This window comes from Panicum hallii, chromosome 9 (genome assembly GCF_002211085.1).
Source record: "Panicum hallii strain FIL2 chromosome 9, PHallii_v3.1, whole genome shotgun sequence".
Lineage (NCBI taxonomy): Eukaryota > Viridiplantae > Streptophyta > Magnoliopsida > Poales > Poaceae > Panicum > Panicum hallii.
Genome location: NC_038050.1, coordinates 62,894,335 through 62,922,097, shown reverse-complemented (window position 1 = coordinate 62,922,097; position 27,763 = coordinate 62,894,335). Strand labels below are relative to the sequence as shown.

Genomic DNA, 27,763 nt, shown 5'->3' with positions numbered 1-27,763 from the left:
TGTACTCCCCCCCCCCCCCCCCACCCCAAACAATAAAAATAAAAAACACATGTACTCATACTCTGAAGATAATAAATTCGGTGCAAGGCCCATATGACCACCGATTTTATCTCCCATGTTTCTTTTGCGTTTGTTTGTTTTGAGTCCTTTCAATGTGAAGATCCATGTGCCCTCGAGGTCCTTCTTTGTAAAGTTTGGTTTGTCACTACATACAACGTCATGTTCCCATCCGAGAACCAAGCGAGAGCTTTGGATGCTTAGCAGATTTATTAGGTTTAGTGTCATGCGTCTCACTAATGAAACTTTTGTTGAAGAGGTATGTGACATGATACACCTATAGTGATTTCTGCAGTCTCGAAATGTGCGGCTTCCGTCTCCCGCGTATGTCTGTGAGCCTCTTACTAACCGATGGGATTGAACTCACTCACCGAAACATTTGCAACACCTCTCATGGTTAAAGGTAGGCAAAAGGGATCAAATAATACAGATGAAGTTGGTCATCTCACAACTTCATCTCACACGGGATACCTTGCCGCTGTATAAGGGTGGTGTAGGAGTTTGGAGATTTTCTCGACCTGCGTGAGAATATCTTCTTCTTAATAAAATGTCCGGAGCTTTCTTACCTCTGCAGGTCAAGTTTTTTTTAATAACAGATGAAGTAGCCCGGCCATGCACCCTAAACGAATGCACCTTTTTTATTATTTATTGACAAAACATACTAGTTTACAACATATTCCAGAGCAGCAACAGACAAGCGAGCCAGTCGGCCTGGACAGCTCCAGGTGTACACACAGCACTACAGTACACAAATAAGCGCAACCATGGCATCGCAATCATCGTAAGACCGTCCACTGGCACACGTATACACACGCCACGCCTAGGCGTGTATTTTTATTGAGTATTAGTAACTCTTTTTATGGTTACAGAAGAGATGTGGCCGTGCAATGTCCTCCTCATCAATCCTCACAAAAGGGTTGAAGAGGTCGAAGGCTGGCACTGGCACACCTTCCGGTGTCTGACCAGTGCTGAACTGAACTGACTGCAGTGTAGCAGTAGCAGGCTCGCAGACGCAGCCTTCAGGCAGACCCTGCAACGGAGGGTGGGTACACGGCTCTGCCGGGCTTGCGATCAGCGAGCGACCCGTGCCAGGTGAGCAGCTGCATGCACAGAGAGCGAGCAAGTTAAAGACCGTGTCACATCCATCCATGGACGATGAACCATGACCAGAATTCAGAAACACGCAGGAACTTTGGTCACCTTGGCGTTGGATCCGTCGGGGACGACGCGCCCCTCGCGCTTGAGCTCCAGGTACTCGGCGCGCGAGAACCTGGTGAACCCCCACTTGCCGCTGGTGATGATCCGTTGCCGCCCGGGGAACTTGAACTTGGCCCTGCGCAGCGCCTCGTGCGCCTGCGGCGCGTGCGCGTCGCGGCACCGCACGGAAAGCAGCACCTGGCCGATGCTGACCCGGGCGCAGGTGCCCGTGGGCTTGCCGAAGGCGCCGCGCATCCCGGTCTGCAGGCGGTCGGCGCCGGCGCAGGAGAGCATCTTGTTGATGCGGAGGACGTGGAACGGGTGCGCCCGCACCCGGAGGTGGAACGCGTCCTTGCCGGCGTGCTTGGCCATGTACTTGTTGCACGCGATCCGGGCCGCCTCCAGGGCCTCGCTCGACACGTTCTCCTTCTCCCAGCTCACCAGGTGCACGCACAGCGGGAACTCGTCCACGCCGCGCTTCTTCTGCCCCACGTCGAAGATCCGGATCTTGGGGTCCGGCACGCCGCGGCAGTACCGGGACTTGGGGTACGGCTTGTTCTTGATCTGACGGTAGCACCGCGCTGGCCCTGCACACGTTCATCGCCATCATCGATCGTCCCTCGTTACAAGTGTTACAGACAGATCATGCAGCTGGTTGGAGACATGCGTGCTCGATCGATCGACGAGGAAGATCAGGTGAAGAGCTAGCTACAAGAAATGGAGTTGTTGGGGGTGCTTACTCCTGCCCATGGCGCGCGGAAAGTTGGAAGGTGACAATCGGTGAGGTGTGGGATTCGAGAGCCTTTGAGCGAGGTTCCGTTGGGTCGCGGCGTGAGGGTGGGGGAGGAGGGGAGGCCAGGTGGTGGATATAAAGAGGAGACGGCGGCTGCGGCGGGGAGGCCGATAGCGGGAAGGTTCTGGTTCGCCGGGAACGCGTGGCGCCCGGCGGCCAATGGGGTTGCGTTCGGGCGGGAGGGGGATTTGGAGCGTAGGCCGTGACGTTGACGCCTCGCCGGCTGCTGGCCTGCTGGTTGTGGGCTGGGCATGGGAGCAGTGGGGACGCGTTGGGCTGAGGCCTGAGGGGGTTTTGACTGCTCGCTCCAAGGGGCCGAGGCCGGATGCTTCGTGGGCAAGCCAAGCGGCGGCGGCCCGTGGTCGCCACGGGTGACGCCTGCTAGTGCTGGCTGCTGCATCGATTGTTCAGTTTGACTTGCTTGGTACAAGCACATTCAGACGTAGAGGTGGGACTTGGATCGGGTCGCGCCGGCCCGGGCCTCTCGTGCCTCCTAGACACTTCAGGCACGTCGCATAATTTTTTTACAAGGTGCAAAGCACAGTTTATGGCACACCGGCGTGCTAGTTCCAGCACGGTCCTCTATATATTTTACCATTAATGTTCTGTGGATATTCGTATATTTAATTACCCGTCACTGCAGGAAGAGATTTCTATGCATAGAAAATAAAAGAGCTTTTTAATAACTATTAAAAAATAATGGTTGAATAGCCTAAATTGATTGATATTAGAACAACTAGAGATACACACATCAACATGCCATTTTCGTGCCGTGCTGGCGCAATCACGGTCCAAAATACGAGCCGTGCCATACGGCCCAATTCTAGGCACGGCACCGGCCCTCGTGTTGGTGTCGTACCGGCAGGGTCTAAAATTTTTCATACCGTGTCGTGCTTGGGTTGTGCTACGAGATCATGTCGTAGCCCGCCAAACACGGCCCAAGTTCCAACTCTATTCAGACATTGGAGTAAAAGAAGAAGGTTCTTCTTCTTCGATTATATTTGCTTTACGGCCTGTGCTTCTTCCACATTTGCCATCCGTTTACATAACGTTTTTTTCACTACATAGCTTGTTTGATCCTGAATTCCTGATGAGCTCAGTCAGGCAGGTCAAGGCTGAGAAAAAAAAATTGCTTCAGGGGACGAAGTACATGGGGTTGGGTATCTTGAACACGCGGTCGCCGGCGCAGTCGCCCTGCAGGTCGCTCCACTGGTCCCCGACGTTCCCGCGGATCCTGTAGCCTTCGTCGACGAGCTGCTTCCTCATCGCCGACTTGAAGACCGACGAGCTCTGCCCTCGGTACTCCGGGGTCCTGCAGGCCGTCACGGATCACGCCATTTCAGATGAGCAAATTGCGGGTGCGATTTTTTGATAAACAATCCGGATGACGTTCAAGGGGATAGAGGTCGTGACTGGCTGCTCGCAAAAGGAGCACCGTCCAGCCTTTTCCTATTTGGCGGTGAATCCGAATGTTCAGCTGTCCACGTCAGCGACGCACTACGGGTGCCGAAGCTTACACGCTCGGACAGTGGAAGCGGACGGAAGCTGGCTGCGTGCTCGTACCTCATGATGAGCCTCTCGTACCCGGAGAAGCCCTCTGCTTCCAGGTTGCCGGCCGTGCACGGGCCCAGGATCTCCTCGTCTCGGCCGGAGAGGAGGAAGACCTTGAAGCCCTTGTCCAGCAGCGCCGTGAACAGCCCGAGCACCGGGGGTATCCCCGGGCAGGCCTCCTTGCTCGCCCACGCCTTGAAGGCCGACGGATCGTACGCCCTGGATTGGATGGAAGGAGACGTTTCTGAATCATCGTCGTCTGATCGGTAGCGAGAATGATGCAAGAACAGGGGAGGCAGCGGCCGCGCGTACCCGAACTGCTTGGTCTCGTAGTAGGGCAGGTTGGAGAGGCAGGTGTCGTCGATGTCGAAGACCCAGGCGTCGAGGCCATCGGGGTCGGCGCCGGCGCCGGCGGCGACCTGGTCGGCGTAGTCGGCCGCCTGCTCCATGACGCCGGCCAGGTCCCTGAGGTACTGGCCCCGCGTCATGTACCCCTTGACGTAGCCGACGCACTGCGCGGGCACCGTGCGCCACCCCCGGGCGTTGTTGGCCTCCACCATGACGCGCCAGCTCAGGCAGCCGGGGTCCTCGGGCGCCTGCCCCGGCCAGAAGCACTGCCTCGCGGCGGCGGCGTCGAGGAGGAGGAGGAGGTGCGGCAGCAGAGCGAGGAGCACGAGCTGCCGCCACGCGGCGAGCGCCCGCGAGGCCATCGGAGCAATGTTGCTCATCAGGTGGAGGTCAGCTCTCACCGAGGTGCCGCAACCTCTGCAGGCATCATCATCAAAAGAATTCAGCTCAAACGCTGGCAATGTTTCTCTTTCAAGGCTGAGTTACACGCACGTGAACAAACCATGAGTGAGATTCATCGATCTCATGTCACCATCATAACCCGTTTCAGGACCAAACAAAGATAGAAGCCGGAGTCAGAAGAAGATGAAAAGGCCTATCTGAGATAGAAGTACAACTACCTGGATTCGCCAATGCGGCAAGGCGGCAGCCAAGCCAAGAGGAGAGACCAGGTTCAGGGATGGCGTCCATGTAACACCCGGCGCATGGGTTCTTATAGCGAGATTTCAGGATGATGGCATGAGTCACCGCCCAACGCAAAAGCAGATCCCGGCCGGCTAATGCAAAAGGCATGATTACGCCACGGAATTAGCGGCAGGCCGGAAGACATTCCCCGAATGCGACCCGGTTCAGGATTAGGTCTCTCGCTCGCTCGGTGACGGAGCGTGAGGCCACGGCCACCGAGCCCCATTTGCACCGCCAGCGCCCGCGGTGCGCGCCACGTGGACCCAACCGCGCCGCCGCTGCAGCGTGACGGCGACGTCGCGATCGTGCGACGGCGACCTCGGCCACCGGCAGGGCTCTTTTGCTCGATAGAGTAGTAGGCAGGCAACGCCGCCGGAGAAGCTCCGGTGGGAGGGCCGGACGAATGGGGGACGCTGACCACCCGAATGGGAACTCTAGTGACGGCGCGGGATAATGTAGAGCTGTGTCTAATAATTCGGAATGGAGAGAGTGCGAATCAGTTGACTTCCATGTCTTCAAGATGAAGCCTGTGCAGCCTTTCGAAATTGGCTACAGTTCAGTGTCCTGGACAGAGTGCGAGGTTGACTACTTTCACCTGGCTTTTTCCGTCGACTCTAATGACCTCTTCCCGAATTCATCTCTGATTGCGCCAAAGAGCAAAAGTCAAAGCTTGAATCCATTACCAGGCTCTATATTTTATACTGAATTGGACCAGTGCGCACGAGTCAATGGCAAGTTGCTACCCTGATCAGTGCTTATTACTAAGCAGCAAGAAAGCCGCCACCTCAGAAAGATTCGCTTATTATTGGGCGGTGCTAGCACTTGCAAATTGTAACAGGAAAGGCAAGTCCCGTAGCCACTCACCATTAGTGGCGGACGGATAATGGATAACAGACTAAGAATACGTTTGTGTGTGGAATGCACATAAGAAACTTCAGCATGCTCCACCACTCCCAGCAAGTGAACAACTGAATCATATTCTTTGGGACATAGGCCAACTGTAATGAGAATAACAGAAATTCAGCACCTAGCTGCCAATACCATTAGTGGAGTCATAGGTCACACTAGTCCAGATTGCAGGTCAGGAGCTTTTGGACACAATACAACGTAACAGATACAGATAAATCAGCAAGCCTAGAGATCCCGCAAACATGTAAATTGATGATTGCACCAAATCTTCTCTCATCTGGAGACAACTAAGTAACTTTCTTTTTTTTTATGGGAACTAAGTAACTTTCTAGGCCTGCACATTAGTTACAAGTGTTTAAAATGTTTACAAAAGATGCATGCAAAACAAACTCGATGACCACAGATCCCCGAGGCAACAAGTCATGCTCAAACATACAAAAATTGTGGATCTTGTAGTAAGATACTTTCCCTGGGTACGACTAGTTGTATCAATACCTTGATCCAAAAATTCTTACAGAGAGGAGGTGGTCTATCCAACTCTCCACCTTCAAAGATAACATGCCTGGTTGAATGGGGTACACAAACTCAAAAGTTTTGTTGAGTTCAGTAGGTGCTACCCCAGCATGCATCGTACGTCTAGTAATAAAGTTGCAAACCCCAAGCAGTAGTTCTGACAAATAGGCTCCCAGCAAGCCATTTCAAGTGTTTGACCTGCAAGTTTCGAAAATCACTAGAATCCTTAAGAACCTCATTTACTTTGCACAATAGACCGATCTAAACAAATTCTTTTTAACCAGTTTATTTCTTTTATTAGGAGAATCACCGGTAGAGTTACCATGTATGTGCATTGTTCAACTTCATATCACTCAGAAGCCAAGACTATTCCCACAAAATATAAAAGAAAAGGCACAGGGAAGAAAACAGAACCTACATTCAAGCTACACAAGGGCGATTGATTTGAAGCCACCTTCATTAATTTGAGTGGCAATAGAACTGTCACCAGTCTTGATTATCTTGCCATTTTCCTGGAAGTAACCAATCAGAAGGATTTATCAGAAACAGCACAAAACCTTTATTCTAAGAAATTAGAAAGCATCAAAATACTTAAAGCAGTGCTCATTCTGAAACTTGGAAAATAAAGAACCATAAAGACACCAACAAGGTCTTGATTAGTGTGGAGACCACATGAGTGAACTTCTTGATTAGTGTGGAGACCACATGAGTGAACTCATCAATGTTCCATTTTATTTAGAGTGACATCCATCCTTGGTTTTATTTTATACAAATCTTTTTTTTCCATCTGGTGTTAAGGAAGAGACATAACTACATCTTTCTGAAATAAACACATTTGCTGTTTATGTGATATGATTAATAATTTATAACACTCAACATGCGTGTCAATTGGCCAAGTATGAAACACCAAATGAGAAATAATAGGGGGAGTTTGAAACATCCGAAGGGTGTTCTTTAAATATATTTTTTCCTTTCCGTCCCTTTGTATCCCTAATTAAAACCGTAGGGAGCACAAACTGCAGCTTTTCATTCCCCCTGTCCTGAAATATAAGGGATTCTAGCTATGCCCCTGGACATATTTCAGAACAGAGGTAGCATATGGAACTGCTCTATAACGATGCACAAATAGATGCAATGATCGAACAGTTATAAGTCTGCAAGGAATAGCACAAACGAACAAACATACAGGAATAACTAAATTAAACACATCTAAACAGACAAGTTAAATCTGAATGCAATAAGTCATATTTGGTTATGGGGCTTACCATGATATGAACATAGCTGGGTTTAATGAGATCCAAAAGACGTTGGTAATGCGTAATCATCAGAACAGAGTTTTGGGGTGTCAAAAGCCCATTCACTGCAATAGCTACATCTTCAAGTGCATCAACATCTAATCCTGAATCTATCTCATCAAGAAGAGCTAAATCAGCTCCAATGACCTAAATTAATAAACAAACACACTGAATCAGAGATGGAAATCTATTGATGAATTGCACAAATTGAAAGACTCCTGAAGCCTGGCAGAAAAATGTTCACATACTACATAAGCATTGTCCAACAAAAAAAAGGAGAAGTGTGTGTGCACATATACCTAACAAGCCTCAACAATATGCCTAATAAGAGAATGGAGAATTGTTTTCAAAGATGATCCTCATTGGGGAAAGAAAGACCTAGCGACTATCAAATACAAATATAGCCGAATATAATCATGGTATAACATATACACATCATGTGAAGACATGCAAGCTTAAAAAATGTATGGGTGACAGCAGGTTCCAAAGGTCTGGCAGACACATCTTCTACTCCCTCCGTTCCAAATTATACGTCATTTTGGCTTCTCTAGATACATAGTTTTTTACTGTGTATCTAGACATAGCATATATCTAGAAAAGCCAAAATGATCTATAATTTGGAACGGAGGGAGGATGAATTAATTTAGTTACTCAGGAGAAAAAAAATCCAACTCAACAGTCATAACAGAAAAGGCTGCAAGTCACAAAATATATTTTCCTACAATCCTGTGTAATGAACCCTGAGATGTCTCAAAACATCATACATGTTTCATGAAAAGTATAAAAAAATTGTGCAGACCTTTTAGACCAAGATGCCATGCAAATTTGTAGCGATATCAAGACCAAAAAAATATTGCAAATCTTACTGAAAGTTGCAATATCTCATTGCGCTTCCTTTCACCGCCACTAAAACCTTCATTCACATTGCGATCAAGGAACTTCGGGTCCATCTTCAAGTCATCAACTTTGGGCGATACAACCGAATAAAACTGCATGAGAAAGCAAATATGTGTCAGAATCAATGCTACTATAAGTAACTTAGAATGATAAATAATAAAAACAGATAGATCTAGAAAATGATTGTGCAGTACGAAGTTATTTATTAGTTAGCTGGACATTCGAGGGAAAAACAAAAGGAGAGAACTATAATGCTGCAATTTTATATGGCAAGAAAGATCCATTTGAAGCACATAATGAAATGAACCAAAACAAACAAGATAGGAGTCCTAACTTTGTCCATCCCCTTCCTGCCTTCATATAGCACATCAGTATTAAAGATCGTAGTATTGTAATTATATTAGAACAACTTATTATTATATTTATGTCTTGTCAAAAGCTATATATATATATATACACACATATATATATATATTTACACAACACTATAATTGTGAAGTTCAAACCTCAAGGGGCCCCAATGCTGGTAGACCACTCTTTTCTCTGCGAGCATTGACTGCCATGAGCAGAAAATCAAAATTGCTCACGCCAGGAATCTCAATAGGCGCTTGGAAACTCATAAAAAGGCCTGCGAGAGATCTTTCCTCTGGCTCCATGTCAACCAAGTCCTCACCCTTGAAGAGAATGGTGCCACCAGTTACCTCATAATGCGGATGGCCAACAAGAACCTGCAAACGAAGATGAAAACGTTGATTCATCGCACAGGTAACAGAGTAAAGAGCACAATCACATTTCTAAACAGTTTCTTCACATAGTGTTTCCTGATCAAATTTTAAAAAAAGCATACATGGCTAGCTTAGTAAACCAATGATGGAGCACGTACAAGTAGTAGTATTTTACTACATATTGCACATCCTTACCACTAGCTGCAGAAAATTTTTGTTCAAATTTTCCTACAGAAGGCTAGCATACAGCTGGTGAAATACATAGACAAAACTAAAATGGACGAAATGAGTAACATTAAATATTTCAGCACAGCCCTTGATCTTAGCAAAGTAGTGTCTCCATTAAACTTCCAACAGAAGAATACTTAATATTAAACATCAACATAAACACCACCCCACAGTCTTAAGAGTCTTTTTTTCCTCAAACACGCAGGACAAATGCGCATCTTTGTATTAAGAAGAAAGCATTCACAACGCAACATGCTGGAGCATGTGCCTGGTTTGCCAATCACGTTAATTACACAGTAAAAGCAACCAAAAGGAGAAAAAAGTGGGGGATACGAATTCGATTCTACTACTACTCAGGTCTCTCAGAGTCTATTATGCTTTCCTGTCGCCATCTTTACACTCTGATTGTATCAAATGATTTCCGTTTATGAAAGGGAAATGGGGTTCCCCTGTTTAAGAAAAACGCATGCACATAGAAACTTGTCCTATTTCTCAATGATTTCAATTATAACACGAAGAAATAGGTGCATCGAGCAGAAGCACCTTACCTTTGTGAGGGTGCTCTTGCCGGAGCCGTTCTTCCCCATGATCGCATGAATCTATAACAATCAAGCATAAAACCAACAAAGGTCAATCCCTTGCAGCCCCAATTAAGCAATACACCACAAGCCGCCAATAATTTCAAGCCAATGACCAGTCCACACGAACCTCGCCCTCGCGGATTGTGAGGTCGACGCCGGCGAGGATCTGCTGCCCGGTCTCCTTCACGGATGCGGTGAGACCTCGCACCTCGAGAAGCGGGCTGCCGGAGGACTCGGCCGCCGGCGGCGGCACCGTCGCCGCGGGCTGCGAACGGCCACGCGTCCGCATGGAGACATAGCTCGGAGGCGCATGACGGCGGATGAGGGGGCGGGATGAGGAGGGAGAGAAGAGGGGCGACGAGGAGGATACGGCCGCCGCGGCGGCGGCGAGGGGCGGCGCCATGGGAGGAAGGTGAGGCAGGTCGTGCGCCTCCGGATGCCTCCTTCGGTCGTCGCGGCGCGGCTTCGGATGACGGGGACCGGACGGCACCGTAGGCAGTACGGGCTATTTGGTCATTTTTTTATTTTATTTTTATCTGTGGACGCCTCAAACAGATGGTGCTGCGCAGCTATTTGGGCTGGCCTCTCTCTCAGCACAAAAATGAGCCCAAAATGGGCCTGGGTCCAATACAAATCGAGCCCACCGCGCAACCTACAGCAGTGCAAGTTGCAGCGTTTATGGCCGGCTCCGGTTCCATGCTCGGAGGGCGGAGCCGAAGCTGCACCATGCCGTAGGCAAAACTGCAAGAATGGCTCTCATATATTTTAATGGAGCCACTTCGGGCCTGTTTGGAGACATGCCTAAGCCGCCACCGGCTAACCTTAGGCGCGCCACGCAATATTAGGTAGGTGTTTGGAGGCACGCTAACGTTAGCGCGCCACACTTTTCTTAGGCACGCCGCAACGCTTCGCCACGTGAAATCACGCTACGGGTGCGGCGCTCGATTTGGCCGCCGCACCAAAAATCACGCCACACCCTCGCGAGCTCCTCCTCCCGTCCGCGCCGGCGCAGGTACCGTCGCCCCCTCCTCCCCGGCCCGCCGCCGGGCCACCGCCCGCCGCGCCCCCCTCCCCACGGGATCCGCCCGCCGAGCCTCGCGCTCCCCCCCCCACCCCCGCGGGATCCACCGCCGGGGCCGATCCCGCCGCCCCCCCCCCCCCAGCCCGGCGGGGCAGATCCCGCCCCCGCCGCCGCCCTCCCCAGTGGGAGCAGGGGCCGGCGCCCGCCGCGCGGCCCCCTTCCGCCCGCGGCCCCCTCCGCCCGCGCCCCCCTCCGCCGGCGGCCCCCTCCGCCCGCGGCTCCCCGGCGGCCCCCCTCCGCCCGCCGCCTCCTCCGCCCGCACACCGCTCTGCCTGCGGCTCCCCGGCGGCCACCCTCCGCCCGCGCCCCCTCCGCCCGCGCACCGCTCCGCCCGCGGGTCCCCGGCGGCCACCCTCCGCCCGCGCCCCCTCCGCCCGCGGCCTCCTCCGCCCGCGCACCGCTCCGCCCGCGGCCCCCTCCGCCCGCGCACCGCTCCGCCCGCGGGTCCCCGGCGGCCACCATCCGCCCGCGACCTCCTCCGCCCGCCGGCCCCCCTCTCTGGCCCGCCCCCTCCTCTGCTTCTGTGAAGGCCCCCCCCCCCCCCCCCCCGCAACCAACCCAAATTGACCAACACAAATATCTTAAATTAGATTAAGTGTATTGTATGGCTTTATGAAGACCTTATTTAATTATTTAGAGATATTATTATGTGGCTGTTTTGGGATCCTATTTAAGATATTTGTGTTGCTGTTTTGAGACCCTATGTAATTGAATTGTGTTGATGTTTAATTGTATTACAAGGCTGTTTTAACACCATATTTAATTGTACTGTGTGGCTGTTTTGAGATATTGATATAAATTGATCTTGAGTACAGATATGGTCAAGGGGAAGGAAAAGGATGAAGGTGATGGCAGCACTCGAGAGAGGACCATTCTATAGGATGAGGATCAAACTAAATATATGCTCGGTTGGTTCATTGACTACATAAAGGAGCAGCATGCTGGTTTCAAGATAAAAAAACAGCATCACTTCAAGTGTTCAGAGGCATTGAATAGGCAGTTCAATATGGGGGTAACGGCTACTCAAGTTGAGAGGCATTTCAGACATTACAAGAAAAATTGGAAGTTTATTAGAACAGCATTAAGTAAGAGTGGTAACATATTTGACAGCTCAAGATCCATGGTTATCATATCAGAATCAGAGAAGGCTAACCTACAGGTATTCTCTTTTTCCAATCTTTGTTGTTAGTTTGTTGCTAAATGAATGAAAAATTATTTATTAACAAATAGCATATTACTGTATGCAGATCAGGGCAAGAAGGCTCCTGTCCAAGCCCATCAAATTCTTCAATGAAATGCAAGAACTATTCTTTAATAGCAGTGCTGACGGTTCTCTTGCCATGGACGCTAACACTTGTCTCAATGAGACACAAGCTGATGAAGATAATGATTATGATGATGACATATGCAATGAGTTGTCCAGCTATGCTCCGCCTGAAGATAATCTAGGTGATGATTTCGACACTTTACCTTCTCCTATAAGTGGCCAACCCAGCATGGCATCCCAAGTGGCTGAGCAAAGCTCATCTAGCTCGGGAGTCAAGCGTCTAAGAAGTGAGGGAAAAGCACAGAAGAGAGATGTGAGACCAAAGAGCCGCATGTCTAGGGTAGGAGATGCAATCACAACTGCTTTAGTGGAACTTCAAAATGAAATCAAGAAGCCACCACCACCTCCACCATCTATGCGCAACTCTGATGATATATTATGGCAAAGATTTGAGAACATGACTTTAACTACTGACCAAAAGCTGATGGTAGGAACATTTCTAGCATCCAAAGAATAAAAGGGGATGCGTAGTTTCTTATCAGGCTCATCCGAGGTAACATTCCAGTCATGGGTTTTCAAGTTTCTTAGCGATTCGGGGATGTAAATTGGCTATGTATGGTGGCCTACTATTTTGTTTAAGTACTCAGGTAATACTTGTTCTATTTCAGTATTTATTGTGAAAATTGTTTACATTTTGCTAAGTTCAATTTGCACTTGTATTAGGCTCATCGAGTTTTCAGCTAGGAGGATGTGGTCAATGAAGACTGGGAGTTCTTTTGCACATTTTGTAGGCTGCTCCACTCTTTTTTTAAGCAATGGGTGCTTCTTTTATAGGCTCTGCTTGACGGTTCATGGAGATGCATAGTTTTGGTGATATCTGTTGCTTCACCCTTTTATGAACTTTAGTTAATGGATGTTAAGAGGTGATATTTGTAGTGTGCTCTTATGCACTTATGCAATCAGTTGTTATGAATGTTACGTATCTGTTATGAACATGTTATATGGCTGTTTCCAACATGTGTTATGGATGTTGTGACATATTATTAACATGGTATGGCTGTTTATATGGATTTGGCCACATGTATTATGAGCTTGTTGTATTTTGTTTGAACGGTATACTCAAAAATCGCTTACAAAATTATATGGCATAAATGAAGTTAGGCAGTGAACCAAACAGCTGCCAGTCTGCCTAACTTGAAGTGTGGTAGCAGTCCAAACAGCAGCCACACTTTTTCCATGCACGTCTAACCTTAGGCGTGGCAATAGACCAAACGCAGAACTACGCTAGTCCCCTTAGGCACGCCACATGTGTGGCAAGGAGCTGTTAGGCGTGGCGCCTTAGGCGCGATTCCAAACAAGCCCTTCATCTTCTTTTTCCATTTGTCCCATTTGGCAGGGCTTCAGCGGAAACTGCTCGAGGAGCTGGAGCCGGAGCCGGAGCTGGAATCCTCCCAGATGAACCCTTAGAAGATGCAGAAAGAGCGTTCTTACGTGCATCCATAAGTACGAAAAATGAACGATAACCGAGTGATTGCAGTTGCCGCCATACATGAAAGAGATTAGTACAGAAGCACTGAGCAGTACAAGTTCAGAGATAGTACAAATTCCGAGATCTGCATCTTCCCATGCATCCGCCAGGATTGAAATTTATCGGGCTATGGATCTATGATGGGCACAGCCATTGCAGATTTGCAGTGCCCAGCTTAAATCATACAGCGCATGAGAAATGTGAATCATATCTCTGACTGAAGATGATAGTGTTGTTGAGGTTCCCCATCAGCTTCCACCAAACCAGATCAGGATGAGCCTCGTCATCGCGCTCGGCACCCCGTAGCATTGCAGCTGGCCTCTCCTCGCCGGTGAGATGGCAACACGAAAATGATGGTGCTTTAGAGGTCAGAGGATTATCTATCTCAGGAAGACCCAAGCGAAGCAATGGATGAGGACATTGCCCGCTTTCTGGTGGAGAAGCAGGTTCTCACGCATCCATGCCTCGCGGCGGCACGCACGGGCACGGCCATCCCCATCCGTGTGACCCACGGCTCATCCCCAGCGAACTCCACCATCCGCAGAAGAAGAAGCGTCCATGGTGGCACCGCAGAGACCCTCTCCGCGCCTTCCTCCCCAGCGACGTGACGACGAATCTCCTCTGCGGGGATGGCGGCCAGTGAGCGAGGAAGAAGATGGAGGCATAGCTGAACGGAGAGGACGTGGGTTAAGGTCGGGGTGGAGGAGGAGGCTTCGCTCATGTTCCTGAAGAAGAAGCGCCCGCGGACGAGCTGCGGCATGGCGGCGGATGACAAGACGGTGAGGATCACCGAAATCCAGCGGGCGAGCGGAGGAAGAACTGGTTTTACAAATGCCCCCGTTTATTTGCAGAAACCCCCTTATTTGGATCGCGATCCAATTGAGGGGTCCATTTGATAAACACTAGGGGGTTTAATGTAAATATTAGAATCGAGATTATTAGTCGCGATCCAAATTAGGGTGTTATTTGTAAAAATAGAAGGGTATTTTCTTAAAAACAGCTTTTCCTCCTCCGCTCGCCTGCCGGATTTCGTTGATTCACGCCAGTCGCTTCCGCCGCCGCCGCCATGCCGCGCCTCGTTCGCGAGCGGCTCTGCCTCAGCGACATCAGCGACGCCATCGCCGCCCTCACGGAGTCCCACTCCACCCCGACTTTCACCCATGTCCTCTCGGTCGTCAGCTCCACCACAATCTCCTTCGTCACCGACTGCCGCCCGGGCCTCGCTGACGGCAAGGAGAGCGCTCCACCGACGGCTGCGGTGCCCCCCAGGGACGCTGATGCGGGTGGTAGAGCGCGCTGGGGACGAGCTGCGGGTCACTCGGATGGCCGTGCCGCTGCGTGACACGGAGGAGAACCTGCTCGACCACCTCGAGCTATGCCTTGATTTCATCGAGGAGGGAAGGAAGGTGGGGAATGTCCTCGTCCATTGCTTTGCCGGGTATCGAGGAGGTAGGCATACGAAGCATTGTCATCTTTGTTTTCGGTTTGTGGGTAATTTTGGGATCAGTACCATCTCGGATAATCATGTTTAGCAATGGAATTTGGTTCAGCGTGCATGGAAACTGAATTTTTCTAACACTAACCACTTGACTTGCAGTAGGCTGTTGGTTGACAATTGCAAATTTGGATTAACTTATCCATATAGCGTTTCAATTTAGGAAATCGGTTGGCATAGGCCTGTTCAATTTCAATACCGTTAGCTCTATATTTCATCTTTATATATGCATTACATTACTTTCAAACTTATTGCGGTGCTTCCATCATCGTTGCTTATCTTATGAGATCAGAGCAGAAATCTCTGGAAGGTGTGAACTCTCTTTTCCTGAAAAGAGAACATGTATGTTTTTATCTACCCATTGAACTTTACTCATCTACACAAGCGTAAAATACCAGCAACTATCTGCGGCACTATAATGCACATGAGACATGACCTCATGACCTCATGAAGTTGAACCGAGTTTGAGGCCCTCGTGAAGCTCTCGATCGGGGAAAACAAATTCCAGGCAGCTTCAACATGGCAAGCAAGTAGTCCTTTGAATTATTCAAATGCTGATTGAACACATAGGTTTGCTGAAGATGGTATATGCGGAAAGGTAGCCTGCGCCCGCCCATGGTGCTCACCGTGATGAACATTGAGCGCATCGGACGGCTGTCATAGCCATAGCCTGGTGGCGTGGCCCAGTCCCGGGGCCGAGCTTGGACCCAGGATTCCGTCTGCAGAGAAGAGATTCGTGCGTGCAGCCTCTCTCCAGCCTATCTATCCGCAAGAAGAGCTGCACCCTTAAATACACAAAATCCGCCGCCACCGTACCGGATGCCCTCGCGCCACAATAGATACCCGCGCCGCGCTCCCTCCGCCTCCACCGACCTGCCCGTCGTGGAGCAGATGGCCGGAAGCATGAGGCGAGCTCTACTCTTCGCGTGCGTGTGCTTGCTCGTCAACTCCGCGCGGGCTGAAGATCCGTACAGATTTTTCGACTGGGACGTCACCTACGGCGAAATAAGCCCGCTGGGTGTCTCGCAGCAGGTACAAGAGGAAAGTCTTGTTCTTTCGGTTCAGTATGCTTTTATTCAATTCAAATGCAATCTACTGAGCTATGGAACGGGTAACATTGTCCTACGGTTTCTTTTTTGCATCCTGAAAAGTGAAAATTGATCGTCATGCGTTTTGCATTTGCTTTTCGTTAGGGGATTCTGATCAACGGGCAGTTCCCAGGACCAACGGTTGAGTCCCAGACAAATGACAATTTGATCATCAATGTCCACAACTGCTTGCCCGATCCGTTTCTCCTCTCATGGTATGGTCGGATCCATCTCCACAAATTGTTGCATTCTTTTGACAAATTCAACCGGTGATTCCGGAAGATATGGTTAGATGCTTTGCAGCAACAAAACTGCTGCATTGATCATCGTTGCTTAAAATTTAAATACCAATTGCAATACATTGACCGGACACACAGATAGTGGAACGGTTTCTTTTTTGGGATGCATTATGTGTGTGCCATTGGATGCTTAGCTTTTTTATTTTATTTTGTCCATCTTCCTTTCAAATTTGAACCTTACCTCTCTTATATATGAGCATAATATGAGAAATCACAGATGGCGTTGTGATAGAATATGGATGGCTATGAAGTATTGGTCCAGAATTAGTTCAATATTGAGATATATTTGTATCTAAACGGAACCTAGGCTATCATGAAGTCCATGTGCGGATATGCTAGAGATTTATCTCCTACATGATTTTCCATATTAAAAGACAAAAAGGCGTTGAGGAGTTGGTTGGGGAAATACCCGCTCCATTTAATTTCAGTTAAAATATATTGTCCAAGTGAACGGTCAACCGATTTGCTACATTTTGCCAAATCGGCAGGAACTGTTTGCAGCAACGCAAGGATTCGTGGCAGGATGGCCTGTCCGGCACCAACTGCCCCATCCCGCCGGGCCAGAACTTCACTTACCGCATGCAGGCTAAGGACCAGATCGGCAGCTTCTTCTACTTCCCGTCGCTGGCTTTCCACAAAGCCGCCGGCGGCTTCGGCGCGATCCGCATCCACAGCCGCCCGCTGATCCCCGTCCCGTTCCCCTCGCCGGACGACGAGTTCACCGTGCTCATCGGCGACTGGTACACCACCAGCCACAAGGTATATATGGCTTGTGATGAGGTATCCTGTTGTTAATTGTCATGGGCCCAGCTGGTTCTCTTATTAGACCTTTTGTTATTGCTGTTAATCTAGGCGCTGCAAGATTTGCTTGACAGTGGAAAGGAGCTGCCTTCCCCTGATGACCTCCTGATCAACGGGAAGAGAGGTTCAAACGGTTCAGATTTCAACGTTGAGCAAGGTGACTTTTGACCTGTAAATTCCAAGCTTAAGCTACTTTGTGTGCTTAGTTTGATCCAGTGGCGAAGGATGCGACGAAATCGTGGTATGGCAAAGAAGAACGTCACATGGAAGCGGCAAGGAACGTCGCATGGAAGCGGCTGAAAAAAAGGGTTAGACAATGTTTAGGCTCGGCTGAGACATTTTACCGAACACCCTAGGCCGGGAGAGGGGGCGGCGGCGCGCGGGGGAGCAGGGGCAGGGGGTGGCGGCACGCGCGGGGAGCAGGGGCGGCGGCGCGGGGGGAGAGGGGGCGGCGGCGCGTGGGAGGGAGCAGGGGGCGGCGGCGTGGGGGGGGGGGAGCAGGGGCGGGGGCGGGCGGCGCGCGCGGGGGGTTGGGGGGGAGCAGGGGGCGGCTAGGCGGGGGGGGGGGGAGGGGGCGGCGGCGCGCGGGGGAGCAGGAGCAGGGGCGGCGGCGCGGGGGGAGAAGGGGTAGGGGGTGGCCTAAATTTTTTTCTCCCGAGCGTAGGTATGGCCGTTGCCATACCTTGCCACATTAGGAGCTCCGCCACTGGTTTGATCCAAAAGTCTATTGCCAAAATGGTCATGTATGTTTGTTCTGAACTTCTCATATGTCCCCCATGCAGGGAAGACATACAGACTGCGCATCTCCAACGTCGGTCTGCAGAACACGCTCAACTTCCTCATCCAAGGGCACAGCATGACACTGGTCGAGGTGGAGGGCACCCACACGGTTCAGAACTCGTACACCTCCCTCGACGTCCACACCGGCCAGTCGCTCTCCGTGCTGTTCACCGCCGACCGGCCCGCCAGGGACTACCGCATCGTCGTCTCCACCCGCTTCACCAACACCACCCTCCGCTCCACTGCCGTCATCCGCTACGCTGGCTCAAGCGGCCCTGCTTTCGAGCCATTGTCTGCCGGGCCCAGCGACGTTGATTTCTCCCTCAGCCAGGCTCGCTCCATCAGGTACGAACACGAGCTCATCCGGGCCGCCGCCCAAAGCTCATGGCGGCGGACGGCGACCAGAACATCCCGGTCGATTCGTTCGTCGGTGAACCTGAACTGGAGCTTGTCGCCGCGAGCAGGACGAACCTGACGGCGAGCGGGCCGAGGCCGAACCCGCAGGGCTCGTACCACTACGGCTCCATCAACGTGACCCGCACCATCCGGCTGGCGAGCTCGGCGGTGTGGTCGGCCGGCGGCGGCAGGCTGCGGTACGCCGTGAACGGCGTCTCGTTCGCGGAGGCCGACACGCCGCTCAAGCTGGCGGACTACTTCAACATCAGCGTCGTGTTCCGGCTCGGCGGCATCCCCGACGCGCCGCCGCCGGAGGGGAGGAGGCCGTGCGGAGCGAGACGGCCGTCATAAACTCGGACCACCGGTCCTTCGTCGAGGTCGTGCTCGAGAACGGCGAGGACGGCGTCCAGATCTGGCACCTCGACGGCCACAGCGTGTTCGTCGTCGGGTACGCGATCGAATACTTTCCAGAGATCCGACGTGAACTCGTCTTAGAACCGGCAACACCTGGCTCATGTTCCGTGAACTTTTGGCTGCCGATTCTCGTAGAATGGACGTGGGGACGTGGAGCGAGCAGAGCAGGGATGGCTACAACCTTGTGGACGCAGTATCGCGATGCACCGTGCAAGTGAGACATTCTCTCCGGCCGCCCATAATTTTCCAGGCATAGGCTGCTAAATGGCTGCGCTCACTGGTTGCTCTGCGTGCAGGTGTACCCGAGAGGGTGGACGGCGGTTCTGGTGGCGCTGGACAACGTGGGCATGTGGAACATGAGGTCGGAGGTGTGGGCGCGCCGGTACCTAGGCCAGCAGTTCTACCTCCGGGTGTAGACGCCGACGCGCTCGTCCCGCGACGAGCTCCCCATCCCGGACAACGCGGTCCTCTGTGGCCGCGTCGCCACCGCCGCCGACGGCAGCAGGAGCCTGCCCGTCTCGCGGCGCGACAGGTAGCCGACGGCTTGGGGTTGCTGACCGTCCTGTCGGTTAACCGCAACCGGGAAGGATTATCCGATGTACGTTCGTGTGATAGCAGTGCGTTGAGCTTGAACGGTCCTGTCGGTTCTTACTGCATGTTGCGTCCAAATGGAGGTCCTCGGTAAACATTTTGTGAGCGGAGACGATTGCGTTGAGCGTCAGACGTGCGTCCCTCGCAAGCAGAATCAGTGCCTCAGGCCTCAGCGCGCGTGGAGTTGCGAAGCGGTGGAGCCGGCGGCCGTGCGGCGGCGGGCAGTCACAGCGGAAAACGAGAACAGGGAACGGCCAGTCGACGCGACGGCGCTGCCGCGGGAGCATCTCCGGACGAACTAGCGCCGCTGGCCACGCGCGTTGGACTGGCGCGTGATCCTGATGGAGGCATGCGCGGGACACAACGAGTGCCGGAGCGAGCGGCGGCTGGCGCGCGCGGTCTCGGCAGCTTCCATGCCGCCGGGTCGAAATATTTGTAAAAGATCCCCTGGTTGGGATCAAATATTGTCATATAACACCCTAAAGTTTACAAATAACACCCTAAATCGGATCATGATTAATAGTCGCGATCCGATTATTTTCATTTAACACCCTAATTATTTTCAAATAACCCCCTGCCATGGTCCGCTTCTGCCCCCCGCCCGTCCGCTGCCATCAACGCCGTCCACCGTGGCGGGATCGCGAAGCCCTACCTCGTCCACCAATCTCCGGCCGCATGGAGAGAGCCTGGGCGTCACTCAGGCTCGTCGGCGATTGCCCGCCGGCCGTCGAGGACGCGGGAAACCTCACCGGTTCATCGTTCAAGACTAGAGAAGCGCTCGCGATCCGTTTCTGGGCGAAAGCGTCCGTGGCCACGGGCAAGGAGACGAAGCCGCAAGCTGGTACCTCGTCGTCCTCTTCTTCTTCTTCGCCGCCGCCTGGCTCCCGGTTGCAGGTTTGCAGCGAACGAAGGATCTAAGCGGACAACGTGTCTGTCAGCAGCAGCATGAACGGCAGAGTACGCGTGTCGCAGGTTGATCGTTGGTGGACTGAAACCGCCATTACAGCGTCCGTGCGCCTTGTGATTGCGTTTAATTCCCAATTAGTTCTCCCTGGTGGAAGAAACATATTGCTAGATGCAGCTGGAACTACCTCTGCTTTATGGTTTTTTTAGGACAACTGGTTTATGGATTGGAACGAAGCCACTGAACGGCAACGTGATCAACGTACAGCCAGCACACGTGTCTGTAAGTCTGTTGATCCCCACGCATCAGCTAATCAAGAAACGGCGGCGCTGCGGCGGCGATCGAGAGCTTCTGCTTGTCATGGCTGCTGGTAGCTGCTAATGGTGAGGTCTCGTAGATCTTAACCAACCAACCGGACTACGGATCGCAGCAAAGTTCTCTACACAGAGTGCCCACCAGCCACCGCAAGTAGACCCGTAGACTCCTTCCAGCGCCGCCTGCGCAGCTGCGCGCCAGGATCGGATGGCCGTCGTGCAGAGACGAGGATGGGGACCCGGCCGGGCAGGATCGCTGACCACGCGCAGGTCCTGATGCCCTGCGCGCACTGTAGCACGGCGGCATGGCATCCTACCCCTCCGGCCTCGTTTCGTGCGGCTTGTCGGCACGGGTCGCGGCAGCCGGCAGGGGATGGTGCTGCGCGTGGCGTGGGTGCTCGGTGCGTGCGAAGTACAGCACGACCGCGGAGGCCTGTTGCGTCCTACCCTTCGCTATCATGTCCTCTTCCGATGCCAAAGAGAGAAGAGAACGATCGTCCTGCGGTGATCTAATCCTATTCCTGCTGCATCAGCAGCAGGAACGAAGAGCTATGAAAATTGAAAAGGGGTAAACATAACAAAGTGGACATCAGTTCTCCGTTTCTGTCCTCCGGAATGTGCCCGATCTCCATCTGTCGAGGGCTGAACATGCATATTGGTAAATGGTGGTCGCCACTCGCCAATGCCGAGTTCTTGGCAGCCCGTCCCGGTCCACAGGGCTTTTGTGGAGAGGCTAAAAAGAAAAGCGAATTGATGCGGTGCGATGCGAGCTTCCCCAGCTGCATGAAAAGAAGCCTGATGCAAATGCATGGGCCATGATGCCATCATTATTGGCCTCCCGCAATTGCCGCTGGACCTCCTCCATCATGCGCATACATGGGCTCATGGATCATCGCTTCCATTCGCACCCCTGCTGCTCCTTTTTTAGCCCTTTTCTGATCGACGGCGGAGCAAAATTCTTAGCGAGTAAGAAACCCCAGGAAACCAAGCGCAGATTGTTCGCGCCGAAAATTAGAAGGAACCAGGAACAGCAGAACAAGGACAGATCCGCCGGATGCCATCATTGTTCAACGCATGGTTACCTAGAAGACTACGGAGTCGTTTTTTTTTAAGAAAAACTAAAGACTACGGTGTATGTTTGAGCATCTGAGCAACACAGCGATGCACCGGAGGGTGTAGTGTTTTGTTTTTCAACTGATGTTTACGTGACGTCCCAGTGAAAACGAAAAGGTAAAAAACTGGCGAGTTTCACTTTGACCGGCAGGGCCCCGCACCATCCGCCGGGGCTGAAACTGAAACGGTAAAAAGAGGAGAGAGCAACCGCCATGGGCCGATGGGCAACGAGAACAGCGTGGCTGGACCCAACAGTCGCGAGCTCGCGGCGCTGGTATCTAGGCTCCGGCGCTTCGCCCTCCTCGTTTTAAACGCTCCCCTCCCCCCTCTCTCTCTCTGCCCCCCTACTCCCCCCCTGCTGATCACAGCGCGTCGCGTCTCTCTCTCCCTCTACGCGCGCAGAACCCCGCCTCCGCCGCGGCTCCGGCGCCGCATCCGTCTCCAGGAGCAGTCAGTCCCTTCTCCGCGCGGTGGAGGTACGGCGCCGCTCTTCCTCCTCCTCGCCATTCGCTTCAGTTTTGTCCTTGTGCTCTTCTCTATGGATGGATGGTAGCCGTTCTTGATAGATTCCCCCTAGCGGGCAGAGAGAGAGAGAGAGAGAGAGAGAGGTCTGGAATTGAGACAGCTAGGGTTATTTGATTCATCGTCATGCTGGTGTTTTCCCTCGTCGCTGCATTTTGGTTCATTGTGGCGTTTATGATTTATTTATCGCTGGGTGCCTGGGTCCGCTTTCAGAACGGGCGTTCCCCCTTCCACTTGAAGAGCTTCAGTTACTACTACTCGGTTCTGAGCGCATTTATTCCGGATTAGGTGCGGTCCACTGCACCAGGCGTTTGCCCCGTTCAAGAATTTATGGTTGCCCAACTGCTTGTTTGAAAACTGAAAGTGGAAGGAGAATTTTTTTGGTACACATTTTTTTTTGTTGTTATTAGGTGTAGAGAACATCTTTGAGGTGCATATGACTATGAGTTGCCAGTAATCAGTATTAGGCATGCAAAGTTAAGCCACTGCAATCCTAAAGGTTTCACACACTGTAAATTTTGCTCTTTTCGTTAGCTGTAAAACTTGTTAGATGTGTGGTACAGTGATGGATGTAGCAGCTGTACCTTATATGTCAGGCCATCGTACCACGGTAGTAATTTCACATGACGAGATCGGTTTATATCAGTTGTTGCGGGGATGGAAAGGCGGCCCCTTGCAAAATCATGTCATTAGCAGGAGCAGCATTGGGTTTGGAGGACTGACTGCCTGGTACTTGATTGTTCCGTGGAATTAAAAAAATGTGATCCTTTTAGGGTGAGGTTAAAAAACTGGGCACTAACCAAGATCTTGTAGTCAGTAAACAATCCTGTAAAGTTGAAAGTCCGTGCGTCCAGTTGCAGGTGCAGTTTCACTGCTGCTCATCTCCTACACAAGTTTTACCTTTGTCACTGCCCTGCCTTCCCTAGTTCACATATTTTACTTAGGCTGGAGCATTCCTGCTCTTTTCTGACCAAAAGAGCAATTCAGAATCGCCTTTGTTTGCCCCACTTTTCTTTCACCTTTTCTTAGTGATATTCGCTGATCAAGTAGCTTTTTTGTAGTGGCCACTGCCTTACTCGTGCTGCACTATGTATGGGGCCATTGGGGGCTGGGGCTGTATGGGCGTAAGGCTGCCATTTTTTTTCTTTATCCTAAATACGAATTGAGTTGATTATTAAGATTGATTTGGCTGGTAATGATTAGTTCAAAACTGCAATCATTTGATGCTTGGGGCCGCGAGCTTAGTCATGTTGTGTTCTGCAGTAACATAGCAGCATGCTCTGGTCTAGAGTTTAGACTATGTTTTCATGGAATACTTTATTGTTTCATTCAAAAAATTCCTGAACATGTGACTTATTAGTCTTTGAAGGTCTCACCTAATTTTTTGTTTGAACATACTTGTGTGAAGCATAATTTGGTGTTTCATTTAAGAAAGTTATTCATGATGTGATGTGCTTTCTTTGAGGCTAGAAGGGTTGTGCTTTAGTTCCCTTATTGCATTGTCTCCTCTTTCTCTGCTTTCATGGATGCCTTTGAGCTTTAGATGCCGGCCCTACCATTTCAGCTATTTTTGGGGCTTTCAATTTCAATTGCTTTCTTGCTGAACCTTATAGCCGTTCTTTGGAAGTAGAATCCTTGTCCCTTGTGTTGACTAGCTATTGTCTTTTTTATTCCCATGATTTAACATTGCTTCATGGTAAGAGAGAAGAATCTCTTTAGTAGTTTAGTGAATGGGAAGTGTCTGTAAAGTGCTCGTCTGCTAGACTGCCAGGGCCTTAAAAAAGGGTGATCAAGCAGGCTTCACAGTTTACAGTTCACACTGAGCAATTTCGTGGTATCATGACTTTGCCACCATTACTTGATTTCTTTATGAAAAAGCATTCTGCACTAGTTTGGAACACAGAGTTTCTTATAGTTCTAGACTTTGATGGATTTTTTTTTACCTTTGAAAGTGCGTTGGTGTTTTCATGGCGTGAGCCACTTGTGGGGTAAGGCTTCCTCACTATGGCTTCTACAGCTCTCAGGCAGGCATGCTGTCGTATAAGCACATAGCACCATGCTTCCTGCTAGGCTCAACGCATGCATATTTTCTTCTGAGTTACGATGAGTTGAAGACTGAGTTACTTTTCAAGTTATACTTTCAGTTCCAGAATTTAGCACTAACCTTTTCGTTTCATTGCAGACGGCTTGGTTATTTCTCGGACATAATTTGGTGATGCTGGAGCTCGTTTAGTCATCTTGGTTTGAAGATACCAGCTATGGGTCATCTGAATTATGGACTCTCTCTCCCTCTACTGCTCTGTATACAACTTTTGCTGCCACTACTTCCTTTGGCTACGGCAGATATAGCCTCTGAGAAGCAAGGACTCCTTGCTTTTGCCTCTTCAGTCTACCGTGGCAACAAGCTCAATTGGAGTCCAAATATCCCACTGTGCTCATGGCATGGTGTCACATGCTCACCAGATCGATCACGTATATGGGCCCTTAGGGTACCAGGGGCTGGTTTGATTGGTACAATTCCAGTTAATACTCTTGGCAGGCTTGTGTCCCTCCAAGTTTTAAGCCTGAGGTCTAATCGTTTGAGTGGAAGTCTTCCATCAGATGTTGCCTCACTTCCTTCTTTACAAGCCATATTTCTTCAGCACAATGAACTATCAGGAGACTTGCCTTTATTTTTCTCTCCAAGCCTCAATACCCTCGATCTCTCTTACAACTCCTTTACAGGAAAAATCCCATCAGGTTTGCAGAATCTTACCCAATTATCTGTCCTTAATTTAGCAGGAAATTCCCTCTCTGGGCCAATCCCTGATCTCAAACTTCCAAGCCTAAGACAGCTAAATCTGAGCAACAATGAACTAAATGGTTCAATTCCTCCCTTTCTCCAAATATTCTCAAATAGCTCCTTCTTAGGGAACCCTGGATTGTGTGGGCCGCCTCTAGCCGAATGCTCCTTTCTATCTTCACCGACACCGTCACAAGTGCCTTTGCTTCCATCATCGCCACATCGTGAGAAGAAGGCAGGCAATGGCTTGATAATTGCGGCTGTTGTTGGGGGCTTTGTCATATTTCTGCTAGCTGCTGTGATGTTCACTATGTGCTTTTCAAAGAGGAAGGAGAAGAAAGATGAGGTGGGTTACAACAGTAAGGTGAATGATGGTGCAAAGATTGAGAAGCACAAAGAGGACGTCAGTAGTGGTGTCCAAATGGCTCACAAGAACAAGCTGGTATTCTTGGATGGATGCAGTTACAACTTTGACTTGGAGGATTTACTGAGGGCTTCTGCTGAAGTTCTTGGCAAAGGGAGTTATGGAACAGCCTACAAGGCTATACTTGAGGATGGCACTATTGTGGTAGTCAAGAGGCTAAAGGATGTTGTGGCAGGGAAGAAAGAATTTGAGCAGCAGATGGAGCTCATAGGGAGGGTAGGCAAACATGCAAACATTGCACCTATTCGTGCTTACTACTACTCAAAGGATGAGAAGCTTGTTGTTTATGAGTATATTGCTACTGGCAGCTTCTCAGCTCTGTTGCATGGTATGCTAAAGACTTTCACCGTTGCATTTCCATTAATAATATACAGGTCTATTTTACTAGGCAAGCTATTCGTGGTGACTCCATAGAATCCCATTCATTGACATCATCTAGATTATATAGTTTAGATGTATGATATTGATACGTCCCAATTTTGTCGTAAATTATACTTTGTAATGTCACACGATGGTGGTAAATTTGGCATGTGCATGACTAATCCCTCTGTGACTAGAGGGAGTCGAAGCCTACAATCTATTGTGAACAAATATCACCAAACAAGTCCATGCTTGCCTAGCAAAGTCAAGTTAGATGCCAAAAGAATAGCATGCTTGTCAAAGTGTATGAAATATGATTTCAATGACAGTAACTTGCCTGCAAAGTTACACCATTACGTAGATATTAAGACATACATGTACCTGTTTTCTCTATTGGTTTTTTTCTCGAAAGTTTCTTCTATTGAGTGCCTGTTCGGATGAATGGGAAAGAGAAAGAGAAAGTGCAAAACTTTTGCTCTTTTGCACTTTTTTTTGCACTTTTGGATCCAAACACCCCAAAGTGCAAAAGGGCAAATGCTACCGTAATTTTGCTAATTATGGATTAATTAGGCTTAATAGATTCGTCTCGTCATTTAGTCCTCATCTATGTAATTAGTTTTTTTAATTAAACTATATTTAATACTTCTAATTAGCGTCCAAACATCTGATGTGACAGGAGCAAAAATTTTACCATTTGCCCTTTTGCCATTTGGGGGTGGATCCAAACAGGCCCTGAGTAAGAGGGCTCCTTCTATTGTTGCATCTTCCACTCCCTGCTGCACCATGATATCGCACAGCATTATTTATGCAGTCCATTGATTGTATTTCTGACAAAGTGCTGATAAACAGGTATTAAGGGCATTTGTGAGAAGACCCCATTAGATTGGAATACCAGGATGAAGATTATACTTGGAACTGCACGTGGAATCGAGCACATCCATGCAGGTGGTGGCTCCAAGTTCGCCCATGGCAATATCAAGTCAACCAATGTCCTGCTCGATCAAGGCCACAACCCATATGTCTCAGACTATGGTCTGAGTGCTTTGATGAGCCTTCCAATCAACACCTCCCGGGTTGTTGCCGGTTACCGAGCTCCAGAGACCTTTGAATCCAGGAAGTTCACACACAAGTCTGACGTGTACAGCTTTGGCGTCCTTCTCATGGAGATGCTGACCGGCAAAGCCCCCCTCCAGTCGCAAGGGCAGGATGATGTCGTTGATCTACCAAGATGGGTGCATTCCGTGGTCCGTGAGGAGTGGACCGCCGAAGTGTTTGATGTACAGCTGATGAAATATCCTAACATAGAGGATGAGCTGGTCCAGATGCTCCATATTGCCATGGCGTGCACGTCGTGGTCGCCAGACCGACGCCCGACAATGGCGGATGTTGTCCGGATGATGGAGGAGCTAAGGCAGTCTGCTTCTGAGAGCCGCACTCCCACCAATGGCAATCCCAGGGAATCCAATCCTCCATCGGTGTGAATTTCAGTCTATAATTTGTGTGATTCTGATCCGGAATTGGTGAATCCATGACATCGATGATACACTCTATTGGCTTTATGTGGTCCTGAAGCTTACACACTGGAACCACACAGGCTGTATGATACTGTGTTGTATCGTTACAGCAGTAATGTTATTCCCTATTCATGTTAAAGTTGTTAACTGGGAGATGTTAACATTTCTTCCTACTCGGATGCCTACTCAGATGTCTGGTAACTGTCTCATTAGAATATTGGTTTTTGTTGACACGAAAGTGTGATTGCGTCGCTCATTGTGACGCAAATAATGTGTGCCAGCATCTTCAGCCCTAGAAACAACATACCACGG

The 27,763-nt window shown here is 50.2% G+C and overlaps 4 protein-coding genes and 2 pseudogenes across 7 annotated transcripts; 3 read left to right on the top strand and 3 right to left on the bottom strand.

Moving 5' to 3' along the window:
* Window positions 1-670: 670 nt before the first annotated feature.
* On the bottom strand, window positions 671-2,151 carry LOC112876424 (60S ribosomal protein L10-like). Its single transcript, XM_025940530.1, has 3 exons — window positions 1,995-2,151; window positions 1,258-1,841; window positions 671-1,157 (listed from the first exon to the last, which is right to left on the bottom strand). The coding sequence occupies exons 1-3, from the start codon at window positions 2,002-2,004 to the stop codon at window positions 1,077-1,079; spliced, it is 675 nt and encodes a 224-aa protein (XP_025796315.1). The 5' UTR covers window positions 2,005-2,151; the 3' UTR covers window positions 671-1,076.
* Window positions 2,152-3,015: 864 nt separating this feature from the next.
* On the bottom strand, window positions 3,016-5,013 carry LOC112875777 (acid phosphatase 1). Of its 2 annotated transcripts, none has more exons than XM_025939747.1 (4): window positions 4,567-5,013; window positions 3,911-4,363; window positions 3,611-3,817; window positions 3,016-3,359 (listed from the first exon to the last, which is right to left on the bottom strand). In XM_025939747.1, exons 2-4 carry the CDS (start codon window positions 4,324-4,326, stop codon window positions 3,182-3,184), a joined length of 801 nt encoding a protein of 266 aa, XP_025795532.1. In that variant the 5' UTR covers window positions 4,327-4,363; window positions 4,567-5,013; the 3' UTR covers window positions 3,016-3,181. The 2 variants fall into 2 exon arrangements, with proteins under 2 accessions (XP_025795532.1, XP_025795533.1); XM_025939748.1 differs by lacking the exon at window positions 4,567-5,013 and adding an exon at window positions 4,449-4,548.
* Window positions 5,014-5,704: 691 nt separating this feature from the next.
* On the bottom strand, window positions 5,705-10,295 carry LOC112875776 (ABC transporter I family member 6, chloroplastic). The gene is made up of 7 exons (XM_025939746.1): window positions 9,906-10,295; window positions 9,746-9,796; window positions 8,751-8,972; window positions 8,214-8,336; window positions 7,318-7,494; window positions 6,471-6,564; window positions 5,705-6,250 (listed from the first exon to the last, which is right to left on the bottom strand). Exons 1-6 carry the CDS (start codon window positions 10,179-10,181, stop codon window positions 6,478-6,480), a joined length of 936 nt encoding a protein of 311 aa, XP_025795531.1. The 5' UTR covers window positions 10,182-10,295; the 3' UTR covers window positions 5,705-6,250; window positions 6,471-6,477.
* A 1,344-nt stretch (window positions 10,296-11,639) lies between these two features.
* On the top strand, window positions 11,640-13,960 carry LOC112873324 (annotated as a pseudogene).
* Window positions 13,961-16,040: 2,080 nt separating this feature from the next.
* LOC112876909 lies at window positions 16,041-19,549 on the top strand (annotated as a pseudogene).
* Window positions 19,550-22,176: 2,627 nt separating this feature from the next.
* LOC112876346 (probable inactive receptor kinase At5g58300) lies at window positions 22,177-27,660 on the top strand. Of its 3 annotated transcripts, none has more exons than XM_025940435.1 (3): window positions 22,177-22,325; window positions 24,554-25,905; window positions 26,787-27,660. In XM_025940435.1, the coding sequence occupies exons 2-3, from the start codon at window positions 24,630-24,632 to the stop codon at window positions 27,416-27,418; spliced, it is 1,908 nt and encodes a 635-aa protein (XP_025796220.1). In that variant the 5' UTR covers window positions 22,177-22,325; window positions 24,554-24,629; the 3' UTR covers window positions 27,419-27,660. The 3 variants fall into 3 exon arrangements, with proteins under 3 accessions (XP_025796220.1, XP_025796221.1, XP_025796222.1); XM_025940436.1 differs by lacking the exon at window positions 22,177-22,325 and adding an exon at window positions 24,188-24,359; XM_025940437.1 differs by lacking the exon at window positions 22,177-22,325 and adding an exon at window positions 24,381-24,468.
* Window positions 27,661-27,763: the final 103 nt, after the last annotated feature.

Bases quoted from the DNA above. Each gene is read 5' to 3' on its own strand.
- LOC112876424 (XM_025940530.1), bottom strand. The intron at 1,158-1,257 runs GTGACCAAAGTT...CTGTGCATGCAG, and splicing joins CCGACGGATCCAACGCCAAG to CTGCTCACCTGGCACGGGTC.
- LOC112875777 (XM_025939747.1), bottom strand. From the start codon at position 4,326: ATGAGCAACATTGCTCCGATGGCCTCGCGGGCGCTCGCCGCGTGGCGG. The intron at 3,818-3,910 runs GTACGCGCGGCC...CATCCAATCCAG, and splicing joins TACGAGACCAAGCAGTTCGG to GGCGTACGATCCGTCGGCCT. The intron at 3,360-3,610 runs GTACGAGCACGC...GACGGCCTGCAG, and splicing joins TACGAGAGGCTCATCATGAG to GACCCCGGAGTACCGAGGGC.
- LOC112875776 (XM_025939746.1), bottom strand. From the start codon at position 10,181: ATGGCGCCGCCCCTCGCCGCCGCCGCGGCGGCCGTATCCTCCTCGTCG. The intron at 9,797-9,905 runs GTTCGTGTGGAC...TGATTGTTATAG, and splicing joins TCACAATCCGCGAGGGCGAG to ATTCATGCGATCATGGGGAA. The intron at 8,973-9,745 runs GTAAGGTGCTTC...CTTCGTTTGCAG, and splicing joins GCAAGAGCACCCTCACAAAG to GTTCTTGTTGGCCATCCGCA.
- LOC112876346 (XM_025940435.1), top strand. From the start codon at position 24,630: ATGGGTCATCTGAATTATGGACTCTCTCTCCCTCTACTGCTCTGTATA. The intron at 25,906-26,786 runs GTATGCTAAAGA...GCTGATAAACAG, and splicing joins CTTCTCAGCTCTGTTGCATG to GTATTAAGGGCATTTGTGAG.